General features: G+C 42.4%; 1 protein-coding gene across 2 annotated transcripts in view; it reads right to left on the reverse strand.

Annotated features, from left to right (window-relative positions):
* Positions 1-1,228: 1,228 nt before the first annotated feature.
* Positions 1,229-19,379, reverse strand: part of WRAP73 (WD repeat containing, antisense to TP73) — a 39,021-nt gene continuing 20,870 nt past the window's right edge. For both annotated transcript variants that reach the window (XM_075604910.1, XM_075604909.1), the window contains 9 exons: positions 16,595-16,667; positions 15,329-15,432; positions 10,385-10,471; positions 9,654-9,788; positions 9,490-9,567; positions 8,013-8,118; positions 4,072-4,197; positions 3,603-3,794; positions 1,229-2,046 (listed from right to left, as the gene is read on the reverse strand). In XM_075604910.1, coding sequence (XP_075461025.1) covers positions 1,910-2,046; positions 3,603-3,794; positions 4,072-4,197; positions 8,013-8,118; positions 9,490-9,567; positions 9,654-9,788; positions 10,385-10,471; positions 15,329-15,432; positions 16,595-16,667 — 1,038 coding nt within the window. In that variant the 3' untranslated portion in view covers positions 1,229-1,909. The remainder of the gene's footprint in view (positions 2,047-3,602; positions 3,795-4,071; positions 4,198-8,012; positions 8,119-9,489; positions 9,568-9,653; positions 9,789-10,384; positions 10,472-15,328; positions 15,433-16,594; positions 16,668-19,379) is intronic.

The following is a 19,379-nucleotide window of genomic DNA, read 5'->3' on the forward strand; positions in this document are numbered from 1 at the left end:
TAGTAAGCGCATGGGTTTGGTCGCGATCGCTGGAAGTCATCTAAATAAGATTTTTCCAGCGACCGTAGCCTGACAGTCGCGGCGCCGGCACTATAAGCGTAGCCTTAGGCCGTGCCTATAGTGCCGGCGACGGTTGACGTCGCCACCGGCGAAAGTTATATTTCGGCGGGCAGCATCGCGTAATTACAGCAATTTGATAGTTTCAAGGGCCATCACGTGACGCGACAGCCCTTAAAATCTAATTTTGCCAGCTGCCAGTTTTCGCGACGTCGCTTTTTCACTGTCGCGCACACACGGCGGCGCTGGCACCATAATCACGGCCTTAGGCTGCACTTATAGTGCCGGCGACGTCAGGCTGCGGTCGCTGGAAAAATCAAATTGGGATGACTTCCAGCGATCAAACCGTCGCGTCGCGCTTTCTATAATCGCACGCGATGGCGGCAATGCATTTGTTTTGACTATAAAGCGCAGCCTTAGTCAGGTGAAACATTGTGCACCTGTGTATGATGTTGAATGTCAATTTGACACTTCGTATAACTTTAGTGCCACAGAATCTGGTCTATTAAACTAACGGACCTTGTCATGTCACCCAAGGAAAACATACAAAATGCTATAGCATTTAGAATGTGTGGAAGATGTGACAACAGGGATACATTCATATTACTATGACCAAGGCTGCGCTTATAGTGCCGGCGACAGCAACATCGCGGCAAAACAAAGGCATTGCCGCCGTAGCGTGCGCTTATAGGATTGGTCGCGATCGCTGGAAGTCATCTCTATTTGATTTTTCCAGCAACCGTTGTGTCGCCGGCACTATAAGCGTAGCCAAAGGCCTGCTTTACAATAAGACATTGCCTTGAAGGGGCTGGAAGGTGCCTTGTAGTGCAGGAATGAGTTTCATGGTGTAGCACCACTTGGGAAATATGACCCACATCTTTAGAACGTGAGTAAGGCAAGGTTTATACCGCTTGAAAGAGCTCAGTTTTAGATTTTATTTTTTTTAATCAAGTGCAGTGTGCACGTTGATGCTAATCAATACTTTTTTTTTCTTCTACACCAGTAGATTTTCTCTGAGTTCATGTGCGTCTATTGCTTCATTTTTTTTAGGGCAAGTAGCATTGCAGTATGTGGCTATTTAATAAGTGGTCTACGGCTTTAAATAAAATATATATATTTTTTTCCTTTAAATACAATTGAATAATCAATCACTTAACCCTTTGAGACCAGATGTGAACAGAACGTTTATTGACAAACTTAAATTAGATCTCTATACATCTACAAATATGTACATCAAAATATTATACAATGTATTACATTTGGAATGTTAAGAGTTCTAGAGCACAGTCCATTCTAGAATTGAACTAGCTCAAAGTATTAAAGTAGGAAAAGATTTAGAGAAGCAACCCACGCAGTTTTTTTACTTTTTAAATACAGGATTGAAGCAAGCAAGGGGTCTCCAGAGCTGAACCTCGTTAATTTCAGCTCCAAGGACCTCTGCCTTTGTAGATACTTGCAGCCATAATGTAAACCCTGGAGTGGCTACTGGCATCCACTATGGAGGCTTTTCAAAGCTCCCAGGCCCTGTGGGCCAATAGTGAGCAGTGACGTCACCCGGTGCGGCTCATGTGACATGAGGTGTAAAACTGCAGAGAGCTATCGGCACCCCCTACAGAGATAAGTATATCTGGAAGAATGGGGTCCCCAGAGCTAAAATGAATGGGGTTTAGCTCTTGAGAGCTCTTGCAGCAAAAAGTGTAAAAAATAAAATTAAAGCATGGATTGTTCCTTTAAATGCTACTTGACCTTACCAACTGTAAAAGTCATAAGAGTAGTGCTGGAGGAAATGGCCTGCAACACTGTAGCTTTTATGTTTTACCACAAACAAGTGTATGTTGGTTCTCAAGCAGTTTCAGGTCTCCGTCAATAGTCCCTTTTCATTGTCCTCTTCGGTCTCCAAGTAACACAAACATAAATGGTCCTTGCTCATAAGAAGCAATGCGTCTTCTCCCAGTGGGTGCCAAGACATTGAAAGAACATTAAAAATTCCTGAAAAGAAAGAAATTGTGCATATTACTGGTGAAGGGATGAATGAAGATCTGCCTCAAAATAAAACTAGACTTTGGCACACTTTTCTTGGGTATTCCAAATCTAAATGTCATGAATCTGAGCAAATACAAAATGAATGTTCAGTTATTTCGTTCCAAGATTAATGGTTTGCACACACACTCGGATCTGTGGGAAACGGTGCACCTCTTCTCAAGGCCATATATACTGGGTGAATACAATGGGCCTTTTTCTAACAATACACAATCGCTGTGATACTATTTACAGGTTTTACCGATTTTTGATTAACATTTTATTTAAAATAGGCCGATAGCCTACAGTGGAGCGTCCACGTGGCAACTCCTGCTGTTTATTCTCGTTTTCTCCACTCTAAGGCCGGTTCTATACTGCGTGCACGGCAGTTTTAGTTGGCTGAGGTTAGTCAGCCATTCTATAATGGTGCGCGCGCGTGCACGGCAGGGAGAGTGGAACCGGCCGACAGGAGAGGATGAGAAAAAGAGAGTATGAGGAAAGCCGCTAAAAGTGTGTGTGTATATAATATTAAAACATTTATTAAAGTATTTATTTCGAAACTTATTTAAACACACACACACACAAAAAGCGTGTGGCACATGCGTTCGCACAGGCACACACACAGTATATAACGGCCCTAACAGGCATCACAGAGCCGTTTTCCATACAGACTACAAAGCATTTTAATCAGTATAAAAGGTCTCATCTTAATCTTGCCAGATAAGGTTCTGTAAGGTGTACTAATGTCACAGACTGAGGAGGGCTTAGTAGCCATGTTACTTTGTTTGGAGCTCTTTTTTTTTTTTTTTTTTTTTAGGAATAAAATACACAAATAATAAAATGAAAAAAAGTAGTAAGCAGGGAAAAAAAGGGAGGTAAAAATAGACACGTGATGTACAGTAAGGTGGAGACATCTTTAAAAATAAACATAGGAGGAAAGTTCTCCTTTAAGGACGTTCTGCTTAAATAGTTAAAGTTAGATTGAGCTGAATGACTAGCTTTAAAGCTGCAGTTCAAGCAATATCCTATGTTTTTTTTTAATAAATCAGTTCTGTACTAATAAGAAAATACTTGTATGATTAAAAAAAAAATTTTAAAGACATTTTTAATGTATTCTAATGTAACAAGCATTTTTGTTCCTATAGCAATCATTACAAAGTCACAGCCCCTTCCCCTTCCGAAACAGCCTCACCTTTTTGAGCCCTGCCCTCTAGCAGTAAACTCAATTGAATCTAGTGCCTGCCTGGTAACATGATCTTCCACACAGACCTTTGGCTGTCAGTGCAGCAGAAGAGGACCCAGGATCCATTTAGTGAACCCTGAGCCGAATCTTCAGCGATCAATTACAGGAGAACGGATCGATCAGCAATTTAGCTAATCACTTGTCAGTGTGTAGATTGTATTGATGCACATATTGGAAACAAAAAACTAAACTGCAGCTTTAAAACCGATATCACTTCAACCCTACTTAAGTTGCAGCTTTATCATTTTAATATATCAAGTAGTATTCGTTCTCAGTCTTTTACCTTCTACTGGCACTTGCACAGATACACAGCCTGTAGGAGACCATAAGTATACTCTGCTATTTCCAGTACAAATTGCAAGTCTTGGCTGGATGGGGTCCCACTGGAATGAACGGACCATTGCAGTCTGCTCCAGTACTACAAATAATCTCATCTTCTGAATGTCCCAGATCCAGATGGAATGCGGCATGTTATCTATGAGAAGTTACAGAAGAACACGAAACAGGACATGAACTCAACCGTTTAGAATTGAGATGTTTAGAGCAGATCATTAAAAATATAGTTTTATTTACATTTTAATTCTTTGAGGCTCGGTTTTGCATTGGTTATATTTTAGTAATCTGCTTTCACAAATAAAACATTTTCCTCAATGCCATTGGCATTTGCCTAACTTTGAACTGAATTAACACCTACAGTATTTTGATTCTCAGCTACAATAATATTATAGCTGCAATAATGTCATTGAGTTTACCGTTTTTGGATGCCAGATAGCGGTTATCTGGACTAAATGCCAACAACCCAATGCCAAGCTCTGGATTTGCTCGATCGGGGTCAGGTTTGATGGTTCGTAAAGACACTGGCACTTGTGCAATCTCATCTGTAAAGAAGATATAAAAAAAATCCCATCAGCAATAGTCTGGTATGAAAAGCTTAATATTTTCAAGGTTGTCACTGCAAATTTACAAACAAATGTTAGCCCTTCAGTAATGATAAATAGAAAACGGCTTTGTTTTGATGACAAACAGCACGGTGGCTTAAAGTAAACATTTCTTAGGCAGCCGTTTCCTGCCCGTCAAATATATTGGTACTCGAGATGGCAATTGACAAGAAACCCTCAAAAAAATTGGTTTGCTTTACAAACCACAAGCAACAGCAGCAATGTTAAGATTTGTCTAACTGAGCTGAGGAAACGAGTCATACAAAATATCTGCAATTATAGCAGGTTCATTGATCAAAATAAAAACAAATATTTTACTTGCATATAAACAAGTTTCTATGGGAAACACATTTGTCAAATACAAAATCATTATTCTCTTAATAACATTAAGATATGTAGAATGATCCATTTTAATTGACTAATTGGAGTTTTGTGGATGTAATAATGTGTACAGGACTTTTAAAACATCAGTCTTGATTATATGTACTTTAAACGTTACGCTCCTTAAAGTATTTCTAAAATAATTGTAGAATGTTTTAAAGAAATACTTGGGGTCCAAACTATATCCCCGATGCCTAGCCCTTAGTCCGATAATCTTTTTAAAACCTTCTCTTTCTGCCAAAGACCACGGCATCTACCCTAAGTTATGTCACTTCTACTTATGAATTCTCCTGGATCTCTCTGCTGCTTTTGACACAGTTGATCACCCCCTTCTCCAGCACACGCTCCACTCCATTGGCCTCCATGATGCTGCCCTCTCCCAACTACAATCCATCCAAAACACTGATGCCAGACTTACGTGCCTCAGTCACCGCTCCACTACACAAATCCCTACACAGGCTTACCAGATCCTCTAGAATCAAAGTTTAAAATCCTAGTTCTGACTTCCAAAGTTCAACAACGCTGCCTCATCTCATTATATATATATATATATATATATATATATATATATATATATATATATATATATATATATATCCCCCTAAACGCCCATTACGTTCTGCCCATTACATCCGCCTTTCCTCCTGCCTTATTACCGCCTCTCATGCCCACCTACAAGACTTCTCCTGTGCTGCACCCTCTCTGGAATTCCCTACCACGCACCATCAGACTCTCCACTAGCTTTCAGATACTTAAACTCCCTAACCACTTCCCCCTCACCCCCTGCAGAAATACAAACAAACACCTCACCTTTTCAAGGAAGCCTATCTGGCCTAAACATACATACATCCACCACCTTCCAAACCCAATTGGGACCAGCTGTGTGGCTGGACCAAACTCAACACCAACACCCCCAAACGGTATTAGCTGTGCAGCTGGACCATACTAAAGTAGCACAATAAGCAACAACATTACCTTTTGTTTCAACATTGTCTCTTATTCCCTCTAGATTGTGAGCTCTTCGGAGCAGGGACTCCTTTTCCTAAATGTTACTTATATGTCTGAAGCACTTATTCCCATGATCTGTTATTTGTATTATTTGTTATTTATATGATTGTCGTGTGTATTACTACTGTAAAGCGCTATGTACTTTAATGGCGCTACATAAATGAAGACATGCATACAAACATACAAGCAGGTACCTTCTGTATCTGCTTGCTTGTCCTTATTTGGTACTAACTGATATACCCGGCTTTACCCGGGATGTAATGTTCTCGCTTCCACTCTCTCTCCGCCTCTTCACAGCTCTGCATCCCCCCCCCCGTTTAGAGCTGCGCTCCCCTCCCCCCCGAGTTCACATCTCCGATTTCCCCCCTTCAACGCTTCTACACCAACACCCCCCCCCCCCCGTTCACAGCTCCGTTCCCCCCGTGTGTTTGGCAGCTGAGCTGACGGAGGGGGGAAGTGTGTGTGTGTGTGTGTGTCAGTCAGTGTCCGTATGTATGTGTGGGCTTGCCCGCCGCCGCCCCCCCCCCCCCCCCCTGCGGACTGGATACCGGATGCACCCTGCCCTGTGGCCCCTGGATCTGATACCCCCTGGATACCTGATGCACCCTGGCCTGTGGACCCTGGATACCTGTTGGCCTGTGGCCCCTGGATCTCCGATACCCCCTGGATGCCTGTGGGCCCTGCCCTGTGGCCCCTGGATACCTGATGCACCCTGGCTTTCTGTGAGGCGTCCTTTATTGTGACCCTTAACTAAGCTAGCCTATGCCGTGGCCATTGTCCCTCCGGTCCCCAGTTCTCCACCCCTCTTGTTGACTGATTCGGTTCCGTCGCGTCCTGGGGCTGCAGCCTGAACACTCCTGCGCCGTCCTGGTGACGTCACCACGGGCACCATAGAGGCGGCATGTAAACAACGCCAGACAACGTGATCCCCTTGCGCGTGTGAAAACCCCCCTCCCCTCTCCGACGGTCCCTGCTGAGGGGAGAACGGGGCCCGCGGGGTGGTGAGGAGAAGCGGCATGCGCTCCTTCCACCCCCCCTCCCCGGCGCTCCCAGCTGAGGGGAGAGAGAACGGGGCCCGCAGGTGTTGAGAGCTGCGGGTGGGTGATGGAGGGGCGCCTTGCCAGCGCACGTTACCTCAGGTGGTGAGTAATCCGCAGGAGATGAATCTGCACCGAGGTTATTTTCTGAGAGTGTGGCAGTTGGGTATGTGAGGTCATAGAACCACGCAGGCCAATGAGAGGCGTGCGGGGGTAGAGCCGGGCCACGGATTGGCCAGAGGGTGAGTGACAGACCAACGGACCAATCAGATTTCCCTTAAGCACAGCAAACATACAACATTTTCAGCAAACAAACAATGTTTTCATTTTTATAGATATAGATGTAAGTCTGTGTATGCAATATAGAGAACTTTGTACCCTCACTGTGCCACGCTGCGGAATATGTTGGCACTTTATAAATAAACTATAATAAAGCCGCCTTCCACATGCCATAGAACAGTTTCCTCCATACAAAAAAAATAATAAATAAGAATCGATGTGACTAGAAACTTCTCTAGCATATTGGGGGGTGGGGGGAGAGAACCAGTTTCTTCTCAAATAGCAGTCATGAAAAATTACCAGAATTTTTGAGATTCATTTTAAAACAGCATTTCATTCAAAGTTCTATAGGTGTTTAAAAAAAGAATCTGTTTAGTATTGGATAATACCAACTGCATTCCCCTCCCTCCACTCTGTCCATGGGTTGCTGTAGCAAATATTAAGGAAGCCACACAACATACTCTTTTGAAATAGACAGCTGTATTGTGTGCCCTGGTTAGAAGGGTCTTCACTGATCAAGCAAATCGGCAGCTTAAATAATTGTATTGCCGTAAATGTAAAGAATTGATGTATTTATTTACAGAAACGTAAATGTCGCCTTAATAGGAATAGTCCAATGGACCAGCACTCAAAGTTAGATACAAACTGCATTAAACCATGTGAGTTTTTCAGAGTATCTTGCAGTACAAAAAAGAATCACATGCGGTGTATAAAAATAGCTGTTCTGGACCCTTTTTATTTTTTGTACTGCAAACCCAAAACATGAGTAGTGCGTATTTATGTCACCGATTTTTGTGATTAGGCTCGCAAACATTTACATTTCTGAAATACCTTTAAAAACCAGTTGACAAATGGCTACATAGCTGAATGCGTTAATTTTGAGATGGATAGAGATTATCTCCATCTCCAAGCTTGCACCTTAAAAGTTCTTGTCACTGAAGTTTGGGTTGAGACAAAGTGCTGACAGCTAAAAACCCTTGGTAAGTCACACACACATTTCTGTAATAGTTCTGGTTCCTTTGGTATTGTCCTATTCCAGTGCTGCCTTACATTTACTATGACTGCTAAACAGACTGCTTGAGTTCCCTCTTGAAGCAGGAAAGGAAAGCTCATCGGTCCCAACACATGGAAATTTCTCCACTTCCTTGTAAACAACCTAGGGGAGAGAGAGAAAAAAAATAAAAAAGCAAATATGCCTGAGCATAAGAATTGCTGTAAACCAGGAAAAACAATCAAGGGTGTGGTTTTTTCCTCCAGTTAACCATTTATTGTAAAGTAATCACCATTAACCAGAAACAAAATACATTAACCTATTCAGTACCTGAGGGGCAACAGTACAAGGGTACCAAGGCTCCTCTAGCAAGTTGGGAACAAGTGATTGTTACACATGGGAGCCGTGAATGCGATCTACAGTTACAAGGCAGGGAAAGCAATAACATTAAAAATATATATATGTTTAACATCCAAGCATGGTTATATAGGATTATGTTTTCAAACTACATTGAAAGCTTAATTTCAAAGGGCAAGGCAGCAAATGCTGCCAATACACAGCATTTTTTATTAGGGACTAATAATTAATAAAATAAGCAAATCATAAAGTTGCAATAATCCAGAATGTTTATCGCGTATACTGAAAATGACAAGTATTTCACAATTAAGTTGATCTGGATAAAAGGAATAAAAGTATAGAAATGATAAGCAATTGGTTTCAGACTAGCATGTTGATTAAAATAAAAAAACACTATAAAATTATTTAAGGGAGCAGTCCCTCTTAGGAACAAATCAAACAAGCACTTGTAAGTATTTTGAAGCTTTTGTAACGGTTGTATATGCAGATATTTTCACAGATTGAGAGAAATATGTTACAAATGATGGCAGCATATTTTTTTTTGAAGAGACTAAGAGCAAAGTCAAATGATTACCAGATAACATGAAGTTAAGCGGACCCAAAGAAAATAGAAACCGATTCATTTTTACACAGAGTAAAAATGTACTTCATGGCAAATGTAATCTTTCTAAAGGAAGCCAGTTACATTGATAAATTGTTAATCTTCACACGAAGATAAAGATCATTTTGTGGTGTATTTTATTGGCACAGAGTTGGTCACCCGGATATTGTCAGAATCACTACAAAGATTGTGTGTCCCCGATTCCAGAAGCACAGAGAAACCGATCATCTTGCCCTGATACCATTTGCAATGACTAAGAGCCTTTCACAATAATACTACTGGCAAAGAACAGATCGTCTGACTCTAACCCTCTGATTATTAGCAATGTTGCATAGTTCAACCTCACACTGACATGAAGGTGCGGTTACTAGATTAAATGGAACACACCAGGGGTATCTTTTAAGATGCAAAAAAATGAAAAACAGCATTTGTACAGCAAAATTTAGACCATTTCATAGTAAAATTGTCTGACACCAGGATCCTTGTATGGGCTCACAATGCAATGTTCAGATTATGCCAGCAAAAAAACAAAAAAAAAAATCAAACTAGGCATTTTATTTTAGCGCTGCGGTACTTACAGTCTTTGGATTGGTGACCGTAGCCGGATGTTCAAGTTGTTTGATTGGCTTCCATGTGACATGGTTGAGAATTCGAACCTGATAACATGGAACAAAATGACAAATTGTGTATACATACATACGTACATCCGTCCGTCCGTCCATCCATCCATCCGTGTTCCTACCTTTTCATCAAAGCTGCCTATAGCCAGAAATTGGCTGCTAGGGCTCCATGCGACAGATTTAATACCCAACGACCACTCATATGCACAGTAAGTGGACAGCAAACGGCCATCCAATGAGTAAAACAACACCTTGTACTGTAAGAAATATAATTGATGCAGATCATTTTAATTTTGCACATGACCCGTACATGCAGCACACATTGGGGGTTATTCCCCAAACTACAATAGTGCTGATCATGGCACCATCTCGTGGAAACTACAATTTGCTTCAGAGTTTCCCTACGATGGTGTCCTGATCTACACAATCAGTTTAATGGGTAACATGTATTGTTTCAGCCCCCACACTACTCTTATTAATGTTAAACAATCTATGCACTAAAAAGCAAAAATGATCAAAAGAAAAAAAAGGGAGTGACCACCAGGCATATCTTGTTCAGTTGGATAAAGTTACTAACCAGTTTTTTCCCCCTTTAAAGTATAACCTTTTAAGATTGATTTGAAGCTTCAGCCACCACTAAAAAGGTTACCCAATGTACTGGTGTTTTCAACTGTTATTGGTCAATTGGGTATGTTTTGTCACTCATTCAGATGGTTATTCATATAGCAAAGAACCATGTTCTTAGAATACCCGTATAACTCCCCATGACACTGGTATTTCCTCCCAATTTCATGTGATCACACCTATTCATTGTGTGTTTTAATATAGGAATATGGGAATATTGTTACCATACCTCAAGACAAGTGTCCCATACAGCCAACACACAGCCATTGGGGGCCCAGTCGATACCAGTGAGGTCATGAGTCTCAGTCTCAAAATGCTGGGGGGGGGAGGGGGAAAAAAAATAAAAAAAACATCAGAACATGTCCAGTTTAAAAGAGAAAGCTTGACCAATTTGAGTTAATTTTCACTTTACATTTGATTACCAATTCAAAACATGCGTTATCCTTAAAATGAATACATTCCTTTTTAATTACATAACCGGTCTGACCAAGTAAAAGCCCATTTACTGAACGAGTTTAAAAGCAAATATGCAAGGACTTGTACATCCAAAAACACACCATAGAAAAGCCAGACATATAACCTTCTGATATTGTTTAATAGATGTTGGCATGAGCGATGCTCTATGCGAGAAGATGGTGTATCAAATCAAGATGTCCTGACTTCCAGGATCCCGCTGAGGCTTTCACAACATACAGTACACTTCTGTTTGCAATTAATAACTGAAGTGGAATTCCTCCAGTGAGTGATAGTATCATTCTAAATGGATGTTTTGACAGCTGGCAGGAGACATGTTCACCTTACTGCTCTCTGAGCCAAAATTGGGAATATGTAACTCACAAAATGCTGACTAGTGTAAAAATCTTTGCTCTAATGATATAATATACATTATACAATTTGTTTGCAAATGATGAAAACAAGAACAATTGAGCATTTGTTGAATGCATCTTAGGGAAGTCTACTATGTCAGAGTCCATTTAGAGATTTTTGTCTCAGAAAACTGCAGGATAAATGAGAAAGTGTCTGGGTACTGCTGTATTGCACACGGTTAATCCTGAAGCCACAAAATCAGAGAGATTGAAATGGACATTATCTCTAAGTTTTCACACGGATGCTCTTCAAATACCATTACACGCATGACAGGGATTAATAATAGTTTGCCTAAATAGCCTAGCCTCCGGTCGCTATCCTTCTTCTGTGCCCTTACAGTATAAGTCATGGTAGGTACAGGCTCTGTGAGGGGTAAACTCTTTCATATGAACAATGCATTTGTTTTGACGAGCGTCGCTGTCACTATATGCGCAGCCTTAGGGGGATACTGGCTGGGTCACATGATCTAACTGTGATGCCTGTCAGTATCAGACCTGCCCTGTTATGGGGCAGGGTTACAAGCCACACCCTAAGAATAGATACGGACACTCTCCCAGAAGTTAGCCAGTCTGTCTCCCCTCCCGTGGATGATAAAGGATATATTATCCTTTATGCCATCAAGGATAAGGAGCTGGATGGGGCCTGCAGGGACATATGCAAAGGGAATGCTGTGGCTTGCTGTGTAAGGACAATAAACATCAGATAAAAATCTGTGTGGATAACTGCCTGGTTCACAAAAGGAGTGTCAGCATGGACCATCCTAGCCACCCTGGGATCCTAGCTGGCTGGAGACACTGCAACCTGAGGGATTAACACTGAAAACCTGTCCTGATGTCTCCCAATACCACCGAAGGAGTATCACAAGACCTCCTGTTACAGCCTCACAGGTACGCACCACACCCAGAACACACGGTAGCAGGATGATCTCACTTAGGGTGGGGGAAAAGGTACTACAGATGGAAGTGCTGCCGAGATCTGCATCAGGGCAGGTTTTACCGTAGGACAAGAACCTATGTTCACATATGTGCTTTAGGGCCCTCTCTCAGTATAGCTGACAGGCGTCTTGGGGTTGAGGGGGGGAGGCAATTGAGTCTCCCTGCTTGAAGAGCTGCACTATGCTATGGCAGTCTCCTTAGCGAGGGGCTGCCGCACAGCGACCTAAACTACGAAGTAAGGCGGGGACAGCTCCCTGATGCGACGCTGGGGAGGTTGTTGCCAAAACGGGTAATCCAAGGAGAAAAGTGGGGGTAGTTCCCTGAGGCATCTCCAGGGACACTACAGTCCACTTGGGCTACCAGAAGAAGGTGGGGGCAGTTCCCTGATGCGACTCCGGGGACTCTTGCCCACCCAACCTACTATGAAGACTGTGGGGTTAGTTCCGCAATGCGCTACCGTGGAAACTATTGCCTACCCAACTCTACCCCTATGTATGCACAGGCAGGTATCTGAGGCGGGGTGCCCGCACCTCTGTTTGAGGAGCTTCAGGCATACACAATGTGGCCCCCAAAAGGGAGCTGCATCCTGGACTGTTGCTACTCAAAATGGCGGTTACCGTCGAGAACGGGGACCGCATGTCTATGTAATGTCACAAAATGGCGGTTCCCGCCAAACCAGGGACCGCATGGTTGCTTGCAAAAGTTTGCAGAAGAGTTTCAAGATTTACTTTCTCCCAGCCTCCAGAATCAGCGCGATCTGCTGAAACCGCGCCTCCTCTATCCTGGATTGCACGCCTGCGTCCACCAGGGGGAGGAGCTGGGCGTGACTAGCCCGACACTGCCAGATGCGAGGAGCTCAGACACACATGTACCCTGTTGCTATCAGACGTGTATTCAGAGCTGCTTCATTATTAAAAACAAAATGGATGCCGAATTAGGAACCTTCTACGAACTAACCGGAGGGGTTCTAGTGCTTCAGCAAGAGGACGACGAGACCCTTCTGGTGGGGGTCTGCCCTCTGTGCAACTGCCCAGGGCAAGAGGTGCGGATGCTGAGCCAATGTGCGGCCTGCCAGGTCCCCTAACTCCGGTCTAAGCCAATGGGGCCCAATGGTACTACTACCCATATGAGCAGAGTAGCCGAGAACCCTCTACACACAAACTGACTGCCCTGGCCCAAGGCTCCGTGGGCGATGCCACAACTCATTACATGGCTATGGTGTATGAGTTGTTCTATCCGGAGCTACTGATGATTGCGTCTGCTGCAGTCACAAAAAGGATTGTATCCTTACATGCCTGTTTCATCCCACAGGTGTTAGATATTTAACCACCTGTTGTCTCTGATTTGCGCCTTTTGTATATTATTGGTGTTGTGTACATCCATTACATTACGGCAGCACACATTTGACACCATTTTTACTATTGTTGATAATTAGTTTTGCGCACCTCATTTTGAGATAAAATAAATATATATATTTATTTTAAGAGAAAGGGGGCACATCTTAATATATAAAATCGAAAGGTTGGTACTAGCTGCGGTGAATCTGATTGGTCCTCAGCCTCTGGCCAATCAGATTGGTGGCTCTATGACGTCACCCGGCTCTATGACGTCACCCAACTCTCTCTCCCTCTCCCTCACCAGCTCCCGGACGGAGGGGAAGCGCGGCGCGGCCCTCCTGCCCCAGTCGCCAACGCTCACTTCCCTCCCTCCCCGGCGGGGGGACAGGCAGTGGGCAGGCAGCCTCTGGAAGGACCCCCTTCCTCCTGCAGCTGCCCCCGGTAAGATGGCGGCGCACAGCGGACAGGCGGGGGGTGGTATTCAGTCAGGAGAGAGGGGGGGGAGTTAGTCAGGAGAGAGGGGGGGGGAGTTAGTCAGGAGAGAGGGGGGGGTAGTCAGGAGAGGGGGGGAGAGAGTCAGGGGGGAGAGAGTCAGGAGAGAGGGAGTCAGGAGAGAGGGAGTCAGGAGAGAGAGGGGGAGAGAGGGAGTCAGGAGAGAGGGGGGGAGAGGGAGTCAGGAGAGAGGGAGGGGAGAGAGGGAGTCAGGAGAGAGGGAGGGGAGGGAGTCAGGAGAGAAGGGGGGGAAGCCTGAACAGCTGTGAAGAGGGAGGGGAAGAGTTGAGAGGGAGGATGGGGGAGGCAGAACATTACATCACGGGCAACGCCGGGTATATCAGCTAGTGTTTTCATAATCATTGATTGAACCCCCTGCACATAACATCCCCACCTTGCATCTCCCCCCCCCTCCCCAGCACATTACATGTCTCCCCCCCTCCATATCCACACACGCTCGGCTCCTCCCCAGCCTCCCTTGTCGGCAGCTCTGATTGGACGAGCTACTCTGTCGTCACCATTGGGGGCAGGACTGTTGGCGACGGGGCTCTGTGATTGGGTGGAGGATCATGCAGCCGGCTTCAGGATTACAGGCACTGAGGGGAGAGGAGGCTGGCGAGAGGGCGAGTGGGTTTGTCGAGGTGTGTGTACACATACATATTTCAAAGAAAGTTAAAAACGATGGTATTGCATTCACAAAAAAGCAGGGGAAAAACGCATTAAATATGAAGCTCCTGGCTGTATCTGTGTGGAGTTTGAGTGTCTCCTGGGTACCTTCTCCACCCCTCATTACCAGCGTTCACATTGCCATGCACTCCCTCCACGTGTTGCTTCACTCCATTCCCCTCAAATAGCATACTTCTGAGGCTCATGTATTTCGTTAGCTCGGCAGTTCTGAAGGAACGCTGGTGACTGGGTTGTAGAGAAAACAACAAGGAGACGCTCAAACACCACAGAGAGATGCTGCTGAATGCCCAGACCTCCATTACAGGTTTAGTATGTCTCAGTTCTCTCTCTTTTGGCTTTTTCCATTTCATGTCCTTTTGGGAATCACAATTACCATATTGGGGATTTATCTAGTGTAGATTATATATTAAAAATACCTTTGAACCATTTCATCTCACTAAAAGAACCACCCACAAAGTAAAATAAAATAAGGGTTTACTATTTTTTGTTTTTTAATGGGCATAATTATATGACGATTATCATTTACGCACTATAGGTCTGCCAAACTGCCAAACCTGGCCTATAGGCTTTTCACAGTACATTCTAATAGTGACGGCTTGGAAGAAGGCCATCTGCTTCCTAATTAATGTAATCACTATAGTGTACATGCTTGCTATGTACATTGAATATGGCTTTGAGAGAGAATGGAAATGATAGGACTATTTTTAGACACCCATGTTTACTGCCAACAGACAACCCAGGAAAGTCCCCTGGATGTACAGTAGCATAGTAAATTCTACCAACCAAGTACTAAGACACCTAGGTATTAAATGAACAGACAGGCACATAACATGTATACAAAAAGGCATTTCTCACCCTTAGCAGGCGCCAGTCATTACATACAAATATGCTAATGTAATCTTTGCAGTCACGTCTCTCTGCCAAAGCCATGTGGCGGCCATCGTTTGTGAAAGCTATTCCTGCAGGTTAAAGGTAAGCATAGATCAGACAACAGTTAACATGCACGTTTTGTTGTGGGTGAAAAACAAAGCAGATTCAAATGATAAGATCTAGAGGTTTGTATTAGCTCTTTATAGTTCAATGGGCAAAATGTGGTGGGCAAATCCGCTTCACCATTTCTATCATGAGGTAAAGCCAAATCAAGGCCTTATTCCAAGATATGTTCCTGAAAACTGATGTGAGAAATTGTAATTGTGGCAATTTATGTTTTTTCTTTATGTAAAATATATTAAAATGTTCAGAAACTTTCCTTTGAGAAGGCATTATATAAACAGTTTTTCATAGGAACCGGACAAAGTAGGTTGAAACAGTACAAGTTGACACATATGTCAGATCATTACAAAGATGATAATGATATTATTATTATTAATAATAACAATAATAATAATTCACACTTTGCTAACCTCCCAGACAAAACAAAAAAAATCACTACAGCAAATAAATACAAAATCACAATGTGTCAATTGCAAATATTCCTTTGTATGTGTATTTAAAAATTAAATTACAAACTATAACAACTCTAAAGATCCCACAAAAGAAAACAAATATTTGCCATTTACAATGCAGTAACAAAATGCACGTAACCATTTATCAAAGCACAAGATTTCAAAAGGTCCTGACTCCCCACAGCACTTTAGTAACAATTCTGTGAGCGTGACCCAAATGTATTCTTCTCATATGAAGTGAATATCTTTTTGGGTGTACTTCTAATTCACACTTGGAACATATTTCCAAGAAATACAAGAATAATCAAGTTGGATATTCTCTGAGGCCCCTCATTCAGTATAGTGAATAAGCAACATAAGACACGGTTATCAATGCATCAATAATTTGTGAATTGTATTATTTTTTTTCAAACACAATCTGATCAATGAACATCAATAGCCAAAATGAAATTGCTTTGTTGACTGAAATAAGTCCAGAAGAGATGTAAAAATAAAGACATTTTGTGCTATGAAAAAAAAAATATGTATACATTTTTATTTCCTGGCAAATGTATCATGACAAAAAAACCTACAAGAAAATACATTGATAATGTACCTACCAATAGCCATAATCAGTTAACATATGCAATCAGCACTTTAAAATATAAGCGTAAATCTCATATTACAGTCTTCTTACCCCGTTGACACGCTTTGGGATACTTGATGTAAGATACAGATTTTGCACTAAGTGACCACAAAGTTATCCGCAGCTGTAGGGAAAAGGAAAAAAATAAAAAAGGTAACCCTAATATTTTTTCTTTTTCCATGCCAAGTAAGCAATAGTAGCAGAGATCCATGCAAACACACTGAACAGTATTTTATTTCTAGATTCAGAATAGACTACTCATAAAATGTCTATTAAAAAGGCCAGCACTGCACATTTTCTAAAACCTTTCCAATAAGTCACTGCAATACGGTTACTTTGATTTGATTAAGTATAACCCCACTATAGAGACAGTATGTATTGTACTGTATATATCATGGTAGCTGTCAAGCTTTCCGCCTTGAATTAGAAAAGCACAACTAAAAAGTCATCAAAATAAATCTACCGCTCCAGTTTTGCAAGGGGAGACACAGACAAGTGACTCTTGAAGAGAAAAGTTTTCCAAGGCTCCATCAGAGGGGTTAACCTAGCTCAGCAGCCCACACATACATATATATATTCTGCACCCACTCCATAGAAGCTTAACAGCTGCATACCTTGAATACCATGATTTAAAGTAGATATTTCAACCAACGCTTTCCGGGTTAGATTTCACCCAGAGTACCCCAACCCAGCTCAGGTGGCGACTTAGAAAATGTCATGACGGCCAAAACTATTCCTTTCTTGTCTACATTGTCCAACTTGCTTTCCAATCGAAACCTCATTATGAAAACCCTCCATTGCCCATTAGGAATGACCATCACCACCAGAAGGTCAAACAAACATTCATATGAAGTATAGTCCAATTACCATATTTAAGATGAACCAATGAAAAATACCACAAAGCTTTAGCCAAGTTGGTGTGCTTGAGCAAGCAAAAACACCATTTAACCTGTACCTAAAGATGGGGAGATTCAGTCCATTTCTAGGATACCAGCCGTTTCCTTCATCCAGGAGAATTAGAGAAAAACAGGTGCATAAATGCACCAATATAGGTGCTCAAAAAGTGTGTGTTCAGTTGCTGAAAAAGTATCCTTTCAAGGTATATATGGTGAGCATAGGGCAAAGCTAACCGGATGAGAGGGTCTCTAACAATAGTATGGCTCCCCAAGAGCACTATAATGAAATATTGTGAGACTCACCCTGGTCAAGCTGTAGATGCCGTGCCCCTGGTAGATGTCCAGACGTGTGACACCGCCAACCCTCGAACGACTCATCCGTCGTGAGGGCGGTCTATGACCGGCGGTGTGATGAACTGCGACTGATCCAGCAACCCGGCGTGCGACCGGGAACAGCAAGTGAAGGGAAAGCACCTCATGGAGAGGAGAGACACGATGCACCGCCGTGTACACAGTATGAAGGCTGGTCAGGTGACTGTGAAAAAACTTTATTGCTACCGATGTAGAGCTAGCACACTTTGACGCGTTTCAGCCAAATGGATTTTGACAAAGGCCATTTGGCTGAAACGCGTCAAAGTGTGCTAGCTCTACATCGGTAGCAATAAAGTTTTTTCACAGTCACCTGACCAGCCTTCATTCTGTGTACACGGCGGTGCATCAAGTCTCTCCTCTCCATGAGGTGCTTTCCCATCCAGGAGAATTAGAAAATATCAGGATCAACAATGTAAGAGACCCAATGGAGATTAACACAAACATATGAAGCACAGCGTTTTTTTTCTTCAACATCACTTCAATACAATCTAGAAAACTAAGATTATGTTGTAGAGCGGCACTCATTTTTCAGAATATTAGACGTATCTGAGGAATAGTTCACCTCCGGAATCTTGTAGAAGGTTAAATTTATGGTGACTCAAGAACAAGACAAAAATGTGTTTTTCAGGAGATATATCTATCTCTAGCTCCTTAAAACACATTGTACAGTAATAAAGTGCTCGGTAATGTGTTTTTGGCCACATTTAGCTTTGAGGGGTTTAAGTATATTACGCTGTTTGATTTTAATCACTTTACATTTTCGAGGCAAATTATATGATATACATTTAATCAGACTATGAAAGGGCTTTCTAGGTGAAGAACCTGTAACCATTTTGTGTATTACACAAAACACTGCGATAAAAAGTGTTACAGCAAAAATAAATAATTTCAGCACCTAAAAAGCTAGTGAAAAGAAGATTTTGTAATAAGCTATTACTGTACATGCATATGCATATGGCACCTTTTATGGACAATCATACCTAAATTCTTGAAACAGAGGGGACAAATCCCAATTACACAAGCACCCTTCATTCAGATTCTACAACAATCCAACCACCAGAGGCCTTTATAATGTTCATATTCAGCTGTTTTAAAGTGAAAACCCGAAGGAAAGCTAGTGTTTCTAAAATAGGCTTTTAAAACAGCTGAGAAATAAAAAGCATTGAGACAGTAATGTGATAAACAGTCTATGCCATTGATATAGGAAGGCAAAGTCCTAAGGCTTGACAGTTAGTGGCAGGTGTTACAGACTGGCGATTTTCACCATAGAAGAATCACTTTTACAAAACCTGGCTTCTCAAGTGACTGTCAAATTGTGTCCCAGACTTGACTGGGTCATAAGGCCTCTTTACATAGCTGTGTCTGTCAACACAGGATTTCTGGGGATTATTCCTTGCACATTCTTCGACACAAAGCATTTCAGTCAATCCAGCCGTTTGCAATTACAATGGATTATTTCTGCTGGGTGCTCATGGGCACAAGTGATGCTTTGCACAGCAGGTTAATTACCAACATGTTGACTTGGAAAACTTCCAAGTTAATTTCATGCTTAATCAGTGGCAGTCATT

The sequence above is a fragment of the Ascaphus truei genome, chromosome 6 (assembly GCF_040206685.1).
Source record: "Ascaphus truei isolate aAscTru1 chromosome 6, aAscTru1.hap1, whole genome shotgun sequence".
Classification (NCBI taxonomy): domain Eukaryota; kingdom Metazoa; phylum Chordata; class Amphibia; order Anura; family Ascaphidae; genus Ascaphus; species Ascaphus truei.